At 43.4% G+C, this 21,610-nt stretch overlaps 2 protein-coding genes across 11 annotated transcripts in view; both read right to left on the bottom strand.

The window, feature by feature from the left end:
* Window positions 1-1,103: 1,103 nt before the first annotated feature.
* LOC118943615 lies at window positions 1,104-2,294 on the bottom strand. 2 transcript variants are annotated; one of them, XM_036959441.1, is made up of 2 exons: window positions 2,135-2,294; window positions 1,104-2,102 (listed from the first exon to the last, which is right to left on the bottom strand). In XM_036959441.1, exons 1-2 carry the CDS (start codon window positions 2,260-2,262, stop codon window positions 1,232-1,234), a joined length of 999 nt encoding a protein of 332 aa, XP_036815336.1. In that variant the 5' UTR covers window positions 2,263-2,294; the 3' UTR covers window positions 1,104-1,231. The 2 variants fall into 2 exon arrangements, with proteins under 2 accessions (XP_036815336.1, XP_036815337.1); XM_036959442.1 differs by having other exon boundaries at window positions 2,175-2,277.
* dip2a (disco-interacting protein 2 homolog A) overlaps window positions 1,104-21,610 on the bottom strand; it is a 232,025-nt gene continuing 211,518 nt past the window's right edge. For 6 of the 9 annotated variants that reach the window (XM_036959437.1, XM_036959435.1, XM_036959434.1 and 3 more), the window contains 6 exons: window positions 20,753-20,814; window positions 20,346-20,403; window positions 19,639-19,713; window positions 10,305-10,479; window positions 6,372-6,495; window positions 1,104-5,532 (listed from right to left, as the gene is read on the bottom strand). In XM_036959437.1, coding sequence (XP_036815332.1) covers window positions 5,280-5,532; window positions 6,372-6,495; window positions 10,305-10,479; window positions 19,639-19,713; window positions 20,346-20,403; window positions 20,753-20,814 — 747 coding nt within the window. In that variant the 3' untranslated portion in view covers window positions 1,104-5,279. The remainder of the gene's footprint in view (window positions 5,533-6,371; window positions 6,496-10,304; window positions 10,480-19,638; window positions 19,714-20,345; window positions 20,404-20,752; window positions 20,815-21,610) is intronic. The other 3 variants (XR_005038847.1, XR_005038848.1, XR_005038849.1) reach the window with 3 other exon arrangements.

Here is a 21,610-nt window from a genome sequence, read left to right as displayed (position 1 = left end):
CTTGCTTGTTTGTAGGTGACCAAATACTTATTTTCCACCATAATTTGCAAATAAATTCATAAAAAATCCTAATGTGATTTTCTGGAATTTTTATCTGTCATAGTTGAAGAATCTTATCTGTCATAGTTGAAGTGTACCTATGATGAAAATTACAGGCCTCTCCCATCTTTTTAAGTGGGAGAACTTGCACAATTGGTGGCTGACTAAATACTTTTTTGCCCCACTGTATATCCACAGTAAAACGAGTCCTATATGGACATAACCTGAAAGGCCGCACAGCAAGGAAGAAGCCACTGCTCCAAAATCGCCATAAAAAAGCCAGACTACGGTTTGCAACTGCACATGGGGACAAAGATTGTACTTTTTGGAGATATGTCCTCTGGTCTGATGAAACAATAATATAACTGTTTGGCCATAATGACCATTGTTATGTTTGGAGGAAAAGGGCGGAGAGTTGTAAGCGAAGGAACACCATCCCAACCGTGAAGCACGTGGGTGGCAGCATCATCAGGAAGTTAAAGCTTGGGTCGCAAATGGGTTTTCCAAATGGACAATGACCCCAAGCATACTTCCAACGTTGTGGCAAAATGGCCAAGGACAACCAAGTCAAGGTATTGGAGTGGCCATCACAAAGCCCTAACCTCAATCCTATAGAAAATGTGTGGGCAGAATTGAAAAAGTGTGCGAGCAAGGAGGCCTTCAAACCTGACTCAGTTACTCCAGCTCTGTCAGAAATGGGCCAAAATTCACCCAACTTATTGTGGGAAGCTTGTGGAAGGCTATCCGAAATGTTTGACCCAAGTTAAACAATTTAAAGGCAATGCTACCAAAAACTAATTGAGTGTATGTACACTTCTGTCCCACTGGGAATGTGATGAAATAAATAATTATCTCCAATATTATTCTGACATTTCACATTATTAAAATAAAGTGAGGAACCTAACTGACCTAAGACAGGCAATTTTTACTAGGATTAAATGTGTTGTGTTGTTATTTGTTTCTATTATTATTCTGCATTGCTGGGAAGGGCTGTCAGTAAGCATTTCACTGTTAGTCTACACTTGATTATTTAAGTGTTCAGTCTCCAAGTACAAACATTATCATGTGATAAAAGCATTGTATTTATTAAGAAAGCATGTTGTGAAAATAATGACAACAAACCAGACACATGAATCTTTACACAAACAGAATGTCCTCAAAATATCTCCAGGATGACAGATGTCACCATTCATCAGAACAGTCTGTCAGAAAGTTGCTTGGTTGTCTCTCTGCAGTAGCCAGTCCCCAGGGTGTTGCTTGGTTGTCTCCATGCAGTAGCCAGTCCCCAGGGTGTTGCTTGGTTGTCTCCCTGCAGTAGCCAGTCCCCAGGGTGTTGCTTGGTTGTCTCCCTGCAGTAGCCAGTCCCCAGGGTGTTGCTTGGTTGCCTCCCTGCAGTAGCCAGTCCCCAGGGTGTTGCTTGGTTTCCTCCCTGCAGTAGCCAGTCCCCAGGGTGTTGCTTGGTTTCCTCCCTGCAGTAGCCAGTCCCCAGGGTGTTGCTTGGTTTCCTCCCTGCAGTAGCCGGTCCCCAGGGTGTTGCTTGGTTGCCTCCCTGCAGTAGCCGGTCCCCAGGGTGTTGCTTGGTTGCGCCTCCCCGCAGTAGCCAGTCCCCAGGGTGTTGCTTGGTTGCCTCCCCGCAGTAGCCAGTCCCCAGGGTGTTGCTTGTTTGCGCCTCCCTGCAGTAGCCAGTCCCCAGGGTATTGCTTGGTTGCGCCTCCCCGCAGTAGCCAGTCCCCAGGGTGTTGCTTGGTTGCCTCCCTGCAGTAGCCAGTCCCCAGGGTGTTGTTTGGTTGCCTCCCTGCAGTAGCCAGTCCCCAGGGTGTTGCTTGGTTGCCTCCCTGCAGTAGCCAGTCCCCAGGGTGTTGCTTGGTTGCCTCCCTGCAGTAGCCAGTCCCCAGGGTGTTGTTTGGTTGCCTCCCTGCAGTAGCCAGTCCCCAGGGTGTTGCTTGGTTGCATCCCTGCAGTAGCCAGTCCCCAGGGTGTTGCTTGGTTGCCTCCCTGCAGTAGCCAGTCCCCAGGGTGTTGCTTGGTTGCCTCCCTGCAGTAGCCAGTCCCCAGGGTGTTGCCTCCCTGCAGTAGCCAGTCCCCAGGGTGTTGCTTGGTTGCCTCCCTGCAGTAGCCAGTCCCCAGGGTGTTGCCTCCCTGCAGTAGCCAGTTCTCAGTGTTCATACAATACATATTACAAGGCTTCTTTCCTTTTGTTCTGTTGTCTTCAGACAGTAACATGTTAATATGTGGTTAGTCTGGAGGTTCATCTGAAACATCTTCAGTCTCTTCCCACACATGAACCATGTACCCAGAGCAAGAGGCTCTATCTGGGGCCCAATAATATTAACTTACATAACTCTGTACATACTTACAGCAGGCTGTTGCCTGGGCCAACAGGATGCACTATGGTTACAGAGGAGTGGTCTTTACATAGTAGGTATGATGGATGATGGTAGAGGAACAACATGTACTGCAACCTCTCACTCATTAGAGAAGTCTTCTGAGAGAATCATGTAATGTCACCGCCTGGCCCTCATCAGACCCCATGTCTCCATGTGATCTGTGAGCTTTTTATTCATAATATCTTCAGCAAAAATACCTCCAGATTCCACTAGATACAAACAATGAAAGAGTATTCATGTTGCAGCCACACAGAGAGAAGGGCTATGCTCCAAATGTTTAAAGTGTGAACATGTTCACATCCCTCCACTGATTAGAAAGGAAATGACTGGTATAACAAATATGGTGGAAACTCCCAGTAGACCATGCCTCCACCAATACAATGCTTTTAGATTTGTGGGAAGTAGTGAACAAGCGCATACTTCAGGAGATATTGGGACGTGCACAAGGGCTAATCATTCAACCTGACGACCTCCTCAGCCAACCAGCTGCCTCACATCAACACAAGTAAAATCAGACAGGAACAGGCATCTGGGGAATACTTAAGGCCTCATTTAAAATGTGGCAAGTTGATCATGTTAAATCCCAATGATGTTCTTTGCCAGAGTATTAACTGATTACGTAGTGTTGGAATAATGTATTACATATTTTATACGTTAAAGTCCTCTGTTTTGGACTGTTTCAACAGTTATTTTTGGAATGGACTGCTGAGACCAAGGAGGACAAGAAATGTGTCTTCAACTCTTCATGCCATAAAGTACTAATAAGTGTATGATATAAAATTGTAACATAACATTGTTAAAGGAACCCAGCTGGAATGAACAATCAGTCCCTCCCATCTCCTCCACAGTGTTGGCATTAGCCTCCTCCTCCAGTCCCCTGCCTGCTACTCCAGTCCCATCTAGTCCCCTGCCTGCTCCTCCAGTCCCCTGCCTGCTCCTCCAGTCCCATCTAGTCCCTTGCCTTCCTGGTCTGACTGTACAGCCCCACCAAGACCCATCACTATTCTGACTGTACAGCCCCACCAAGACCCTTCACTATTCTGACTGTACAGCCCCACCAAGACCCATCACTATTCTGCCTGTACAGCCCCACCAAGACCCATCACTATTCTGACTGTACAGCCCCACCAAGACCATCACTATTCTGACTGTACAGCCCCACCAAGACCCATCACTATTCTGACTGTACAGCCCCACCAAGACCCATCACTATTCTGACTGTACAGCCCCACCAAGAACCATCACTTTTCTGACTGTACAACCCCACCAAGACCCATCACTATTCTGACTGTACAGCCCCACCAAGACCATCACTATTCTGACTGTACAGCCCCACCAAGACCATCACTATTCTGACTGTACAGCCCCACCAAGACCTATCCAAGACCCATCACTATTCTAACTGTACAGCCCCACCAAGACCCATCACTATTCTGACTGTACAGCCCCACCAAGACCATCACTATTCTGACTGTACAGCCACACCAAGACCCATCACTATTCTGACTGTAGAGCCCCACCAAGACCCATCACAATTCTGACTGTACAGCCCCACCAAGACCCATCACTATTCTGACTGTACAGCCCCACCAAGACCCATCACTATTCTGACTGTACAGCCCCACCAAGACCATCACTATTCTGACTGTACAGCCACACCAAGACCCATCACTATTCTGACTGTAGAGCCCCACCAAGACCCATCACAATTCTGACTGTACAGCCCCACCAAGACCCATCACTATTCTGACTGTACAGCCCCACCAAGACCCATCACTATTCTGACTGTACAGCCCCACCAAGACCATCACTATTCTGACTGTACAGCCCCACCAAGACCCATCACTATTCTGACTGTACAGCCCCACCAAGACCATCACTATTCTGACTGTACAGCCCCACCAAGACCATCACTATTCTGACTGTACAGCCCCACCAAGACCCATCACTATTCTGACTGTACAGCCCCACCAAGACCCATCACTATTCTGACTGTACAGCCCCACCAAGACCCATCACTATTCTGACTGTACAGCCCCACCAAGACCATCACTATTCTGACTGTACAGCCACACCAAGACCCATCACTATTCTGACTGTAGAGCCCCACCAAGACCCATCACAATTCTGACTGTACAGCCCCACCAAGACCCATCACTATTCTGACTGTACAGCCCCACCAAGACCCATCACTATTCTGACTGTACAGCCCCACCAAGACCATCACTATTCTGACTGTACAGCCCCACCAAGACCCATCACTATTCTGACTGTACAGCCCCACCAAGACCATCACTATTCTGACTGTACAGCCCCATCACTATTCTGACTGTACAGCCCCACCAAGACCATCACTATTCTGACTGTACAGCCCCACCAAGAACCATCACTTTTCTGACTGTACAGCCCCACCAAGACCCATCACTATTCTGACTGTACAGCCCCAGCAAGACCATCACTATTCTGACTGTACAGCCCCACCAAGACCCATCACTATTCTGACTGTACAGCCCCACCAAGACCATCACTATTCTGACTGTACCATCACTATTCTGACTGTACAGTCCCACCAAGACCCATCACTATTCTGACTGTACAGCCCCACCAAGACCTATCACTATTCTGCTGAGACAGGGAGAAAGAGACACCAAGAGGTTTCTGCTGTGTGGTCCATAGTCCATTTCTGCTGTGTGGTCCATAGTTCATTTCTGCTGTGTGGTCCATAGTCCATTTCTGCTGTGTGGTCCATAGTCCATTTCTCATTCTCTGAGCGGCTCTCCCTCCTCCTCCTCCTTTGTTTACATGTCACATAGACGGGGTCCAGGTGTTTACATCTTGTGGACATTTTGTTGTTTACATATTGTAGGCCACATAAATGGGGTCCAGCTGGTCAGCCAGGAAGCCATCCCGTAGGTGCATCCTCTGTTTCTCTCCTCTTGAGTTGATAGGTATAACCCCTGGATCCACCACCACCACCACACCCACTATCAGGTAGTGGTCCTCCAGAACCACGTTAGTCACCAGGGGAACTAGGTCCAGAGCCTCCTGCTCTGACCCAGACAGCTCCACTACTACCACCAGGAGGTTGGTCCACGTGAACACAGCACTGAAACAGGGAGGAGAGGGAGAGAAGTTCAGATTATACCGTCAGCATTAACAGTGTGAGCTCCACTACTAGCAAGTAAAAACAGAACAGAGAGGGGGATAAACAGGGAAGGCAGGGGAGAGAAATGGGGGAAAGCAGGGAAGAGAGATGGGGAAAGGCAGGGGAGAGACAGGGGAAGAAAGGGGAGACAGAGGAGAGACGGGAAAAGGGGAAGGCAGGGGAGACAGGAGTTCAGTGGTCAGATATAGAACTGATCAAGTTTGACCGTACACAAATAATTTTCGAATACATGCTACACAACACCTGACATTGAAAGATATCACGAGCCTCTGAGTTAATCTGTATATTGCGTGTAGATGTGGGACTATAGAGTCTCCTGTGTGTAGATGTGGGACTATAGAGTCTCCTGTGTGTAGATGTGGGACTATACAGTCCCCTGTGTGTAGATGTGGGAATATAGTCTCCTGTGTGTAGACGTGGGACTATAGAGTCTCCTGTTTGTAGATGTGGGACTATATAGTCTCCTGTGTGTAGATGTGGGTCTATAGAGTCTCCTGTGTGTAGATGTGGGACTATAGAGTCCCCTGTGTGTAGATGTGGGTCTATAGAGTCCCCTGTGTGTAGATGTGGGTCTATAGAGTCCCGTGTGTAGATGTGGGTCTATAGAGTTCCCTGTGTGTAGATGTGCGTCTATAGAGTCCCCTGTGTGTAAATGTGGGACTAGAGTCTCCTGTGTGTAGATGTGGGACTAGAGTCTCCTGTGTGTAGATGTGGGACTAGAGTCACTTGTGTGTAGATGTAGGACTACAGATATGTGGGTATAGATTAATGTGCCTCACCATTCAGCGATGCTCTTGTGTGAGCGGATAACGGATGTTTCGATGTCGATGGGATGATACCTCATCCCTCTCAGCTCCAATGTCTCATCCAGAGACCCCACCACATAGAGAGCATCATGACGTTCTGCAACACAGGTTAGCAACGTCCAATAAGAACTAAATATTACACAGCATTTCAAAAACTACTTCCTGACTCGGTGCCGGCGTCCCCTGTATAGAGCCTCATTATTGTTGTGTTACTTGAAATTATTACTTTTTATTTTAGTCCACCTGGTAAATATTTTCTTAACTCTTCTTGAACTGCGCTGTTAGTTAAGGGCTTGTAAGTACCGGTAAGCATTTCACTGTAAGGTCTACACTTGTTGTATTCGGCGCACGAGACAAAGAAAGTTTGATATGATTTGAATGGTGTCTGAGTACAGTAGGTGTTGGTATAGGAGTCTCTTCTCAGTAATCTAGAATAGTGTTGGAGCAGGTTAACGTCAGTAGGGGTCATTGTTAACGTCAGTAGGGGTCATTGTTAACGTCAGTAGGGGTCATTGTTAACGTCAGTAGGGGTCATTGTTAACGTCAGTAGGGGTCATTGTTAACGTCAGTAGGGGTCATTGTTAACGTCAGTAGGGGTCATTGTTAACGTCAGTAGTGGTCATTGTTAACGTCAGTAGGGGTCATTGTTAACATCAGTAGTGGTCATTGTTAACGTCAGTAGGGGTCATTGTTAACGTTTGTTAACTCTCCTCTAGGTAAACCTTTACTAGTCCTGTATTAGTCGTGCTTCTACACCTGCATTGCTTGCTGTTTGCGGTTTTAGGCTGGGTTTCTGTGTAGCACTTTGAGATATCAGCTGATGTACGAAGGGCTATATAAATACATTTGATTTGATTTATTAACAGACCTTTACTAGTCCTGTATTAGAGGACCTTTACTAGTCCTGTATTAACAGATCTTTACTAGTCCTGTATTACTAGTCCTGTATTACCAGACTTTTACTAGTCCTGTATTAACAGACCTTTACTAGTCCTGTATTAGAGGACCTTTACTAGTCCTGTATTACCAGACCTTTAGTAGTCCTGTATTAACAGACCTTTACTAGTCCTGTATTAGAGGACCTTTACTAGTCCTGTATTAACATACATTTACTAGTCCTGTATTAACAGACATTTACTAGTCCTGTATTAACAGACCTTTACTAGTCCTGTATTAACAGACCTTTACTAGTCCTGTATTAACAGACATTTACTAGTCCTGTATTAACAGACATTTACTAGTCCTGTATTAGAGGACCTTTACTAGTCCTGTATTAACAGACCTTTACTAGTCCTGTATTACTAGTTCTGTATTAACAGACCTTTACTAGTCCTGTGTTAACAGACCTTTACTAGTCCTGTATTAGAGGACCTTTACTAGTCCTGTATTAACAGACCTTTACTAGTCCTGTATTAACAGACCTTTACTAGTCCTGTATTAACAGACCTTAACTAGTCCTGTATTAGAGGACCTTTACTAGTCCTGTATTAACAGACCGTTACTAGTCCTGTATTAGAGGACCTTTACTAGTCCTGTATTAACAGACCTTTACTAGTCCTGTATTAGAGGACCTTTACTAGTCCTGTATTAACAGACATTTACTAGTCCTGTATTAGTGGACCTTTACTAGTCCTGTATTAACAGACCTTTACTAGTGCTCTATTAACAGACCTTTACTAGTTCTGTATTAACAGACCTTTACTAGTGCTGTATTAACAGACTGTAACTCTGGGCCTTTACTAGTCCTGTATTAGAGGACTGATATAGCAGTCTGTAACTCTGGGCCTTTACTAGTCCTGTATTAGAGGACTGATATAGCAGTCTGTAACTCTGGGCCTTTACTAGTCCTGTATTAGTGGACTGATATAGCAGTCTGTAACTCTGGGCCTGATATAGCAGTCTGTAACTCTGGGCCTTTACTAGTCCTGTATTAGAGGACTGATATAGCAGTCTAACTCTGGGCCTTTCCTAGTCCTGTATTAGTGGACTGATATAGCAGTCTGTAACTCTGGGCCTTTACTAGTCCTGTATTAGTGAACTGATATAGCAGTCTGTAACTCTGGGCCTTTACTAGTCCTGTATTAGTGGACTGATATAGCAGTCTGTAACTCTGGGCCTTTACTAGTCCTGTATTAGTGGACTGATATAGCAGTCTGTAACTCTGGGCCTTTACTAGTCCTGTATTAGTGGACTGATATAGCAGTCTGTAACTCTGGGCCTTTACTAGTCCTGTATAAGAGGACTGATATAGCAGTCTGTAACTCTGGGCCTTTACTAGTCCTGTATTAGTGGACTGATATAGCAGTCTGTAACTCTGGGCCTTTACTAGTCCTGTATTAGTGGACTGATATAGCAGTCTGCAACTCTGGGCCTTTACTAGTCCTGTATTAGTGGACTGATATAGCAGTCTGTAACTCTGGGCCTTTCCTAGTCCTGTATTAGTGGACTGATATAGCAGTCTGTAACTCTGGGCCTTTACTAGTCCTGTATTAGTGGACTGACATAGCAGTCTGTAACTCTGGGCCTTTACTAGTCCTGTATTATTGGACTGATGTAGCAGTCTGTAACTCTGGGCCTTTACTAGTCCTGTATTAGTGGACTTATATAGCAGTCTGTAACTCTGGGCCTTTACTAGTCCTGTATTAGAGGACTGATATAGCAGTCTGTAACTCTGGGCCTTTACTAGTCCTGTATAAGTGGACTGATATAGCAGTCTGTAACTCTGGGCCTTTACTAGTCCTGTATTAGAGCACTGATATAGCAGTCTGTAACTCTGGGCCTTTACTAGTCCTGTATTTGAGGACTGATACGGCAGTCTATAGTGTGGGCCTTTACTAGTCCTGTATTAGTGGACTGATATAGCAGTCTGTAACTCTGGGCCTTTACTAGTCCTGTATTAGTGGACTGATACAGCAGTCTGTAACTCTGGGCCTTTACTAGTCCTGTATTAGTGGACTGATATAGCAGTCTGTAACTCTGGGCCTTTACTAGTCCTGTATTAGTGGACTGATATAGCAGTCTGTAACTCTGGGCCTTTACTAGTCCTGTATTAGAGGACAGATTTTGCCATCTATAGTGTGGACAAATTTAAAAAAAAATAATAATAACCTGCTTCATGTTTGGTCTGCTTCGTGTTTTAAATTTTGCCATGGAAAAAAATATTGCAAAGATGCACTAAATCTGAAACCGACTGGATCCTGAACAAACTTCTCTAGCGCAAGCCATAAAACTGCTGAAGAAGACGGCTAAATAGCTTATCAAATGGCTAACCTAGACTACCTGCACTGAACACTAACTTTTTTAACTAACTATCTTGCACTGGACTTTATGCCCAAACACTGGACTCCATGGCCACACACTGGACTCCATGGCCACACACTGGACTCCATGGCCACACACTGGACTCCATGGCCACACACTGGACTCCATGGCCACACACTGGACTCCATGGCCACACACTGGGATCCATGGCCACACACTGGGCTCCATGGCCACACACTGGGCTCCATGGCCACACACTGGACTCCATGGCCACACACTGGACTCCATGTCTATTATCTATCCTGTTGTCTAGTCACTTTACCCCTACCTACAGTATACTGCTGTTACTGTCTATTATCTATCCTTTACCCCTACCTAGAGTATACTGCTGTTACTGTCTATTATCTATCCTTTACCCCTACTTACAGCACATTGCTGCTACTTTCTATTATCTATCTCGTTGCCTAGTCACTATATTCCTCCTGTCACTAGTTCTATTTTTTATTACATTTAGTATCTTTATCTTTAATATTGCATTGATGGAAAAGGAGACTTAAGTAAGCATTTCACTGTTAGTCTACACTTGTTTACGAAGCATGTGACAAATATAATGTGATTTGATTGATCTGATGTCTGGACTCTAACCTCCGCTGGCGTCGGTGAGCTCAGTGCGTCGTAGGAAACCCAGGTATCCTGTTCTGGCCCAGACCGTCTGCGTGTCTCCAAAGCTCAGCTTGGTGTTGAAGTGGTCCGCATGCAGAGCATCCTCTCCATACACCGTGTAGTAACCTGTTGCATTGTGGGGGCTGCTCACCCACACCTTATACAATAAGATGGAGAGGTGTTAGCAGAGAGACAGGGGAAGATTTTATATATAAACTCAGCAAAAAAATAAACGTCCTCTCACTGTCAACTGCGTTTATTTTCAGCAAACTGAACATGTGTAAATGTACGATCAGAACAAGATTCAACAACTGAGACATAAACTGAATAAGTTTCACAGACATGTGACTAATATAAATTGAATAATGTGTCCCTGAAGAAAGGGGGAGTCAAAATCAAAAGTGACAGTCAGTATCTGGTGTGGTCACCAGCTGCATTATTAAGTACTGCAGTGCATCTCATGGACTGCACCAGATTTTCCGTTTCTTGCTGTGAGATGTTACCCCACTCTTCCACCAAGGCAGCTGCAAGTACCCAGACATTTCTGGGGGGAATGGCCCTTGCCCTCCGGTCCCAGACATGCTCAATGGGATTGAGGTCCGGGCTCTTTGCTGGCCATGGCAGAACACTGACATTCCTGTCCTGCAGGAAATCACTCACAGAATGAGCAGTATGGCTGGAGGCATTGTCATGCTGGAGGGTCATGTCAGGATGAGCCTGCAGGAAGGGTACCACATGAGGGAGGAGGATGTCTTCCCTGTAACGCACAGCGTTGAGATGGCCTGCAATGACAACAAGCTCAGTCCGATGATGATGCTGTGACACACCGACCCAGACCATGACGGAGTCTCCACCTCCAAATCGATCCCGCTCCAGAGTACAGGCCTCGGTGTAACGCTCATTCCTTCAACGATAAACGCAAATCCGACCATCACCCCTGGTGAGACAAAACCGCTACTCGTCAGTGAAGAGCACTTTTTGCCAGTCCTGTCTGGTCCAGCAATGGTGGGTTTGTGCCCATAGGCGACGTTGTTGCCGGTGATGTCTGGTGAGGACCTGCCTTTACAACAGGCCTACAATCCCTCAGTCCAGCCTCTCTCAGCCTAACGAGGACAGTCTGAGCACTGATGGAGGGATTGTGTGTTCCTGCTGTAACTCGGGCAGTTGTTGTTGCCATTCTGTACCTGGTCCGCAGGTGTGATGTTCGGATGTACCGATCTTGTGCAGGTGTTGTTACACGTGTTCTGCAACTTCGAGGATGATCAGCTGTCCGTCCTGTCTTCCTGTAGCACTGTCTTCGACATCTCACAGTACGGACATTGCAATTTATTGCCCTGGCCACATCTGTAGTCCTCATGCCTCCCTGCAGCATTTTTATTACAACTTTATTTAACCAGGTATTTATATATATAACCCTTTATTTAACCAGGTATTTATATACATAACCCTTTATTTAACCAGGTATTTATATATATAACCCTTTATTTAACCAGGTATGTATATACATAACCATAACCCTTTATTCAACCAGGTATTTATATATATAACCCTTTATTTAACCAGGTATTTATATATATAACCCTTTATTTAACCAGGTATTTATTTATATATTAACCAGGTATTTATATACAGTGCCTTGCGAAAGTATTCGGCCCCCTTGAACTTTGCGACCTTTTGCCACATTTCAGGCTTCAAACATAAAGATATAAAACTGTATTTTTTTGTGAAGAATCAACAACAAGTGGGATACAATCATGAAGTGGAACGACATTTATTGGATATTTCAAACTTTTTTAACATATCAAAAACTGAGAAATTGGGCGTGCAAAATTATTCAGCCCCTTTACTTTCAGTGCAGCAAACTCTCTCCAGAAGTTCAGTGAGGATCTCTGAATGATCCATTGTTGACCTAAATGACTAATGATGATAAATACAATCCACCTGTGTGTAATCAAGTCTCCGTATAAATGCACCTGCACTGTGATAGTCTCAGAGGTCCGTCAAAAGCGCAGAGAGCATCATGAAGAACAAGGAACACACCAGGCAGGTCCGAGATACTGTTGTGAAGAAGTTTAAAGCCGGATTTGGATACAAAAAGATTTCCCAAGCTTTAAACATCCCAAGGAGCACTGTGCAAGCGATAATATTGAAATGGAAGGAGTATCAGACCAATGCAAATCTACCAAGACCTGGCCGTCCCTCTAAACTTTCAGCTCATGCAAGGAGAAGACTGATCAGAGATGCAGCCAAGAGGCCCATGATCACTCTGGATGAACTGCAGAGATCTACAGCTGAGGTGGGAGACTCTGTCCATAGGACAACAATCAGTCGTATATTGCACAAATCTGGCCTTTATGGAAGAGTGGCAAGAATAGCCATTTCTTAAAGATATCCATAAAAAGTGTCGTTTAAAGTTTGCCACAAGCCACCTGGGAGACACACCAAACATGTGGAAGAAGGTGCTCTGGTCAGATGAAACCAAAATTGAACTTTTTGGCAACAACGCAAAACGTTATGTTTGGCGTAAAAGCAACACAGCTCATCACCCTGAACACACCATCCCCACTGTCAAACATGGTGGTGGCAGCATCATGGTTTGGGCCTGCTTTTCTTCAGCAGGGACAGGGAAGATGGTTAAAATTGATGGGAAGATGGATGGAGCCAAATACAGGACCATTCTGGAAGAAAACCTGATGGAGTCTGCAAAAGACCTGAGACTGGGACGGAGATTTGTCTTCCAACAAGACAATGATCCAAAACATAAAGCAAAATCTACAATGGAATGGTTCAAAAATAAACATATCCAGGTGTTAGAATGGCCAAGTCAAAGTCCAGACCTGAATCCAATCGAGAATCTGTGGAAAGAACTGAAAACTGCTGTTCACAAATGCTCTCCATCCAACCTCACTGAGCTCGAGCTGTTTTGCAAGGAGGAATGGGAAACAATTTCAGTCTCTCGATGTGCAAAACTGATAGAGACATACCCCAAGCGACTTACAGCTGTAATCGCAGCACAGTTTTATATCTTTATGTTTGAAGCCTGAAATGTGGCAAAAGGTCGCAAAGTTCAAGGGGGCCGAATACTTTCGCAAGGCACTGTATATAACCATAACCCTTTATTTAACCAGGTATTTATATATTTAGCCCTAACCCTTTATTTAACCAGGTATTTAAATATATATATAACCCTTTATTTAACCAGGTATTTAAATATATATAACCCTTTATTTAACCAGTTATTTATATATATATATAACCCTTTATTTAACCAGGTATTTACATATATATATAACCCTTTATTTAACCAGGTATTTACATATATAACCCTTTATTTAACCAGGTATTTATTTATTTATTTATATAACCCTTTATTTAACCAGGTATTTATATAGATATAACCCTTTATTTAACCAGGTATATGTATAACCCTAACCCTTTATTTTACCAGGTATTTATATATATATATATAGAACCCTTTATTTAATCAGGTATTTTTATATATAACCCTTTATTTAACCAGGTATTTATATACATAACCCTTTATTTAACCAGGTATTTATATATATATACCCCTTTATTTAACCAGGTATTTATATATATAACCATAACCCTTTATTTTACCAGGTATTTATATACATAACCATAACCCTTTATTTAACCAGATATTTATATATATAACCCTTTATTTAACCAGGTATTTACATATATAACCCTTTATTTAACCAGGTATTTATATATATATAACCCTTTATTTAACCAGGTATTTATATATATAACCCTTTATTTAACCAGGTATTTATATATATAACCCTTTATTTAACCAGGTATTTATATATACAACCCTTTATTTAACCAGGTATTTTTTATATATAACCCTTTATTTAACCAGGTATTTATATATATAACCCTTTATTTAACCAAGTTTTCATTTACAACTGCAACCTGGCCAAGATAAAGCAAAGCAGTGTGACACAAACAACAGTTACACAAACAAACGCACAGTCAATAACACAAAATAAAATAAAAATAGAAAAATCTATGTACAGTAAATGTAGAAGAGTAGGGAGGTAAGGCAATAAATAGACCATAGTGGCAAAATAATTAACATTTGTGCAGATGATGAATGTGCAAGTAGAGATACCGGGGTGCAAAATAGCAAGAAGATAAATAACAATATGGGGATGAGGTAGTTGGGTGTGCTATTTACAGATTGGCTGTGTACAGGTGCAGTAATCTGTGAGCTGCACCCAATCTGTGAGCTGCACTCCAATGAAGGAGTGTTGTATGGCATTGAAGCTCATTTGGAGGTTTGTTAAACAGTGTCCAAAGAAGGGCCAGATGTATACAGAATGTTGTCGTCTGCATAGAGGTGGAATAGAGAATCACCAGCAGCAAGACCAACATCATTGAAAGAGTCAGCACAAAAGAGTCAGCACAGAAAAGAGTCTGAGAATTGAACCCTGTGGCACCCCCATCGAGACTGCCAGAGGTCTGGACAACAGGCCCTACGATTTGACACACTGAACTCTGTCTGAGAGGTAGTTGGTGAACCAGGTGAGGCAGTCATTTGAGAAACCAAGGCTATTGAGTCTGCCGATGAGAATGCCGTGATTGACAGCCTTGGCCAGGTCGATGAAGACAGCTGCACAGTACTGTCTTTTATCGATGGAGGTTAGGATATAGTTCAGGACCTTGAGCGTGGCTGAGGTGCACCCATGACCAGCTCGGAAACAATATTACGTAGTGGAGAAGGTACGGTGGGATTCGAAATGGTCGGTGATCTGTGTTGTTAACTTGGCTTTCGAAGACTTTAGAAAGGCAGGGCAGGATGGATATACAGTGCCTTGCGAAAGTATTCGGCCCCCTTGAACTTTGCGACCTTTTGCCACATTTCAGGCTTCAAACATAAAGATATAAAACTGTATTTTTTTGTGAAGAATCAACAACAAGTGGGACACAATCATGAAGTGGAACGACATTTATTGGATATTTCAAACTTTTTTAACATATCAAAAACTGAAAAATTGGGCGTGCAAAATTATTCAGCCCCTTTACTTTCAGTGCAGCAAACTCTCTCCAGAAGTTCAGTGCGGATCTCTGAATGATCCAATGTTGACCTAAATGACTAATGATGATAAATACAATCCACCTGTGTGTAATCAAGTCTCTGTATAAATGCACCTGCACTGTGATAGCCTCAGAGGTCCGTTAAAAGCGCAGAGAGCATCATGAAGAACAAGGAACACACCAGGCAGGTCCGAGATACTGTTGTGAAGAAGTTTAAAGCCGGATTTGGATACAAAAAGATTTCCCAAGCTTTAAACATCCCAAGGAGCACTGTGCAAGCGATAATATTGAAATGGAAGGAGTATCAGACCACTGCAAATCTACCAAGACCTGGCCGTCCCTCTAAACTTTCAGCTCATACAAGGAGAAGACTGATCAGAGATGCAGCCAAGAGGCCCATGATCACTCTGGATGAACTGCAGAGATCTACAGCTGAGGTGGGAGACTCTGTCCATAGGACAACAATCAGTCGTATATTGCACAAATCTGGCCTTTATGGAAGAGTGGCAAGAAGAAAGCCATTTCTTAAAGATATCCATAAAAAGTGTTGGTTAAAGTTTGACACAAGCCACCTGGGAGACACACCAAACATGTGGAAGAAGGTGCTCTGGTCAGATGAAACCAAAATTGAACTTTTTGGCAACAATGCAAAACGTTATGTTTGGCGTAAAAGCAACACAGCTGAACACACCATCCCCACTGTCAAACATGGTGGTGGCAGCATCATGGTTTGGGCCTGCTTTTCTTCAGCAGGGACAGGGAAGATGGTTAAAATTGATGGGAAGATGGATGGAGACAAATACAGGACCATTCTGGAAGAAAACCTGATGGAGTCTGCAAAAGACCTGAGACTAGGACGGAGATTTGTCTTCCAACAAGACAATGATCCAAAACATAAAGCAAAATCTACAATGGAATGGTTCAAAAATAAACATATCCAGGTGTTAGAATGGCCAAGTCAAAGTCCAGACCTGAATCCAATCGAGAATCTGTGGAAAGAACTGAAAACTGCTGTTCACAAATGCTCTCCATCCAACCTCACTGAGCTCGAGCTGTTTTGCAAAGAGGAATGGGAAACAATTTCAGTCTCTCGATGTGCAAAACTGATAGAGACATACCCCAAGCGACTTACAGCTGTAATCGCAGCAAAAGGTGGCGCTACAAAGTATTAACTTAAGGGGGCTGAATAATTTTGCATGCCCAATTTTTCAGTTTTTGATTTGTTAAAAAAGTTTGAAATATCCAATAAATGTCGTTCCACTTCATGATTGTGTCCCACTTGTTGTTGATTCTTCACAAAAAGATACAGTTTTATATCTTTATGTTTGAAGCCTGAAATGTGGCAAAAGGTCGCAAAGTTCAAGGGGGCCGAATACTTTCGCAAGGCACTGTAGGTCTATAACAGTTTGGGTCTAGAGTGTCTCCCACTTTGAAGAGGGGAATGGCCCCGGCAGCTTTCCAATCCTTGGGGATCTCAGACAGATGCTGCTGGAAGTGGTGTTGGAGGGCCAGTAGGAGGCACTCTTTCCTCTGGTCTAAAAAAATAAATATCCCAATGCCCCAGGGCAGTGATTGGGGACACTGCCCTGTGTAGGGTGCAGTCTTTCGGATGGGACGTTAAACGGGTGTCCTGACTCTCTGGGGTCATTAAAGATCCCATGGCACTTATCGTAAGAGTAGGGGTGTTAACCCTGGTGTCCTGGCTAAATTCCCAATCTGGCCCTGAAACCATCACGGTCACCTAATAAACCCCAGTTTACAATTGGCTCATTCATCCCCCTCCTCTCCCCTGTAACTATTCCCCAGGTCTTTGCTGCAAAATGAGAAAGTTCTCAGTCAACTTACCTGGTAAAATAACGGATAAATAAAAAAGGCTAGTGATAGGGGTTGCAACAATTTTGGCAGATAATTTTAGAAAGAGAGGGTCTAGCCCAGCTGATTTGTAGAGATCCAGATTTTGCAGCTCTTTCAGAACATCAGCTGTCTGTGTTTGGGTGAAGGAGAAGCGGGAAGGGGGGGCTCGGGGCAAGTTGCTGTGGGGGGTGTTGGCCGGGGTAGGGGTAGCCAGGTGGAAAGCATGGCCAGCCGTAGAAAAATACTTATTGAAATTCTCGATTATCGGTGGTGACAGTGTTTCCTAGCCTCAGTGCAGTGGGCAGCTGGGAAGAGGTGCTCTTATTTTCCATGGACTTTACAGTGTCCCAAAATGTTTTGGAGTTTGTGCTACAGGATGCACATTTCTGTTTGAAAAAGTTAGCCTTTGCTTTTCTGACTGACTGTGTATTTTGGTTCCTGATTTCCCTGAAAAGTTTCAAATCAGGGGGGCATTTTCGATGTGAATGCAGAACGCCACAGGATGTTTTTGTGCTGGTCAAGGGCAGTCAAAGTCTGGGGTGAACCAGGGGCTTTATCTGTTCTTAGTTCTACATTTTTTTAACTGGACATGTTTTTTTAAGATGGTGAGGAAAGCACTTTTAAAGAGCAACCAGGCATCCTCTACTGAAGGGATGAGGTCAATATCCTTCCAGGATACCCAGGCAAGGTCGATTAGAAAGGCCTGCTCGCGGAAGTGTTTTAGGGAGGCTAGCTCAAGGCTAACTGGTGCTTGCTTCGGGACAGAGACATTAGCCAGAGGTAGCCACTCAGATTGCTAGCTAGCTGCAATGATCCGGTGTAAAGGTTCAGAGCTTGCGGTAGGAATCCGGAGATGTGGTAGAGAAAAAGCAGTCCGATATGCTCTCGGTTGATATCGCGCTGTGCAGACTGGCAGGTATTACCAAGCTGAGGCTTGCTTGTGTCTAAGTTAACAGTGAAGACCGCTAGAAGTGGCTAACTGACTACTAGCCAGTAGCTGGCTAGCTTCTGATGGGGGTTCAGGTTCTAAAGTATAAAAATAGCAGATCCTAACCACATTGGGTGAGGCGGGATGCAGGAGAGTATATTCAGTCCGTGGATTGAAAGTGAGATTAGAATATATATGAAATCTATACGAAAAAAAAACGAGGGAGAAAACTATATTTACATGGGACAAGACAAAACACATGTCCGACTGCTACGCCATCTTGGATAATCCTAAGGCACGTTCACGCAGATGAGCATGGACCCTGGGCATCTTTCTTTTGGTGTTTTTCAGAGTCAGTAGAAAGGCCTCTTTAGTGTCCTAAGCTTTCATAACTGTGACCTTAATTGCCTACCGTCTGTAAGCTGTTAATGGCCGTTTCACAGGTGCATGTTCATTAATTGTTCATGGGTCATTGAACAAGCATGTGAAACGGTGTTTAAACCCTTTACAATGAAGATCTGTGAGGTTATTTGGATTTTTACTAATTATCTTTGAAAGCTAGTCCTGAAAAAGGGATGTTTCTTTTTTTGCTGAGTTTATATGCACACTACTGTTCAAAAGTTTGGGTTCAAAATTCTGAGACTGGTAACTCTAATGAACTTATCCTCTACAGCAGAGGAAACTATGGGTCTTCCTTTCCTGTGGTGGTCCTCATGAGATGAGAGACAGTTAACTCTAATGAACTTATCCTCTGCAGCAGAGGAAACTCTGGGTCTTCTTTTCCTGTGGTGGTTCTCATGAGAGCCAGTTTCATCACAGCACTTGATGGTTTTTGCGACTGCAGTTCAAGAAACTTTCAAAGTTCCTGAAATTTTCCAGATTGACTGACCTTCATGTCTTAAAGTAATGATGGACTGTCATTTCTCTTTGCTTATTCGAGGTGTTCTTGCCATAATATGGACTTTAACCAAATAGGACTATCTTCTGTATACCACCCTAACCCTAACCCATGTTACAACACAGCTGATTGGCTCGAAAGCATTAAGGAAAGAAATTCCACTATTTAACTTTTAACAAGGCACACATGTTAATTGAAATACATTCCAGATGATTACCTCATGAAGCTGGTTGAGAGAATGCCAAGAGTGTGCAAAGCTGTCATCAAGGCAAAGGGTGGCTACTTTGAAGAACCTCAAATAAATTTAGATTTGTTCAACACTTTTTTTGGTTACTACATGATATGTCATTTCATAGTTTTGATGTCTTCACTATTATTCTACAATGTAGAAAATCGTCAAAATAATGAAAAACTCTGGAATGAGCAGGTGTCCAACATTTTGACTGGTACTGTATACTATAGCTATCCTCCAGGGCCATACATAGTCATATAGTAATGATCATCTGCCTCATAGTAGGACAGATAAAGGACATATAGCCATGTAATATGACCTGTAGAATTTGTCTCACCTCTCCCAGGTGGGAGTCTCCTAGAGGTCCTTTGGTCTCTGTGTTGGCGATAACCACCTTCACCCCAGGAAGGATCTGGTTAGTAACAGAACACATTGTTACTACGGTAACCCTAACCTTCACCCCTGGAAGGATTTGGTTAACACAACACATTGTTACTACGGTAACCCTAACCTTCACCCCAGGCAGGATCTAGTTAACACAACACATTGTTACTACGGTAACCCTAACCTTAATCCCAGAAAGGATCTGGTTAACACAACACATTGTTACTATGGTAACCCTAAATTTCACCCCAGGCAGGATCAGGTTAAAACAACACATTGTTACTACGGTAACCCTCACCCCAGGTAGGATATGCTTAACACAACACACTGTTACTACGGTAACCCTCACCCCAGGTAGGATATGCTTAACACAACACATTGTTACTACGGTAACCCTCACCCCAGGTAGGATCTGGGTAACACATCACATTGTTACTACGGTAACCCTCACCCCAGGTAGGATCTGGGTAACACATCACGTTGTTATTACGGTAACCCTTACCCCAGGTAGGATCTGGGTAACACATCACAATTTTACTACGGTAAACCTTCATCCCTAGGTAGAATCTGGTTGACACAACAATCAGATAACACAGTGCAGACACTAAATATTTCAGTCCAGTATAATATAAGAATCTATCCATGAGGTAGGTGTCTTACCTTGCCAGACTCCATGAGAGACAGACTGTGTGGAGAGCCTCTCTCTACCATACGAACCCTGGTGATATTACACACACAATAACTGTTATTAGTCAACCAATAACACATCAGATTACACAACACAACATTAGCCAATCAACTGATTTGTTTTTGTAATTCAGGTCTTAAGGCCTTCCTGGACATAAAGACCTGTATAATATAGTCCTGGACATAAAGACCTGTATAATATAGTCCTGGACATAAAGACCTATATAATATAGTCCTGGACATAAAGACCTATATAATATAGTCCTGGACATAAAGACCTATATAATATAGTCCTGGACATAAAGACCTATTTAATATAGTCCTGGACATAAAGACCTATTTAATATAGTGAGGTAAAGGTGAGGTCAGTGGAATCATACCTTTCATGTCTCAGAGCTCTCATGTCCAGGTAGACTGTGGTAGGGTCTGGTCCTGACGTACCCTACAGAGACAGACAGACAGGTGTGAACAACACAGGGAGAGACAGAGAGCTGGTTCTGACCATGACAGACCTGATGCTTCAGACCCAGTACTGAATGGCGGGAAAGTGGAAGCTGATGATATCGCTGTGATGGGAGAGTTATTGACAAAGCAGGGAGACAGACATCAAAACAGCCATCTATACAGCCAAGTAAACAACTATCTACACAGCCATCTAAATGGCCATCTATACAGACAAGTAAAGAACCATCTATACAGACAAGTAAACAACTATCTACACAGCCATCTAAATGGCCATCTATACAGCCAAGTAAACAACTATCTACACAGCCATCTAAATTGCCATCTATACAGCCAGTAAACAACAATCTAAACAGCCAAGTAAACAACCATCTATACAGACAAGGAAACAACTATCTACACAGCCATCTAAATGGCCACCTATATAGCCAAGTAAACAACCATCTAAACAGCAAAGTAAACAACCATCTATACAGACAAGGAAACAACCATCTATACAGACAATTAAACAACCACCCATCTAAATGGCCATCTATACAGCCAAGTAAACAACCACCTATACAGCCAAGTAAACAACCACCTATACAGACAAGTAAACAACCATCTATACAGCCATCTAAATGGCCACCTATACAGCCAAGTAAACAAATATCTAAATGGCCATCTATACAGCTGATGGGGTCATGATGGGGGCTGCACCAAACGATTGATGTATTATAATAATTGATTATGTTTATGTTGTATTAATTGAATGGGAAGGGCTATAAAACCCTCCC

The sequence above is a fragment of the Oncorhynchus mykiss genome, chromosome 22 (genome assembly GCF_013265735.2).
Source record: "Oncorhynchus mykiss isolate Arlee chromosome 22, USDA_OmykA_1.1, whole genome shotgun sequence".
In the NCBI taxonomy this organism is placed as follows: domain Eukaryota; kingdom Metazoa; phylum Chordata; class Actinopteri; order Salmoniformes; family Salmonidae; genus Oncorhynchus; species Oncorhynchus mykiss.
The sequence above is the reverse complement of the archived record's forward strand: the minus strand, read 5'-3'. Positions and strand labels throughout refer to the sequence as shown.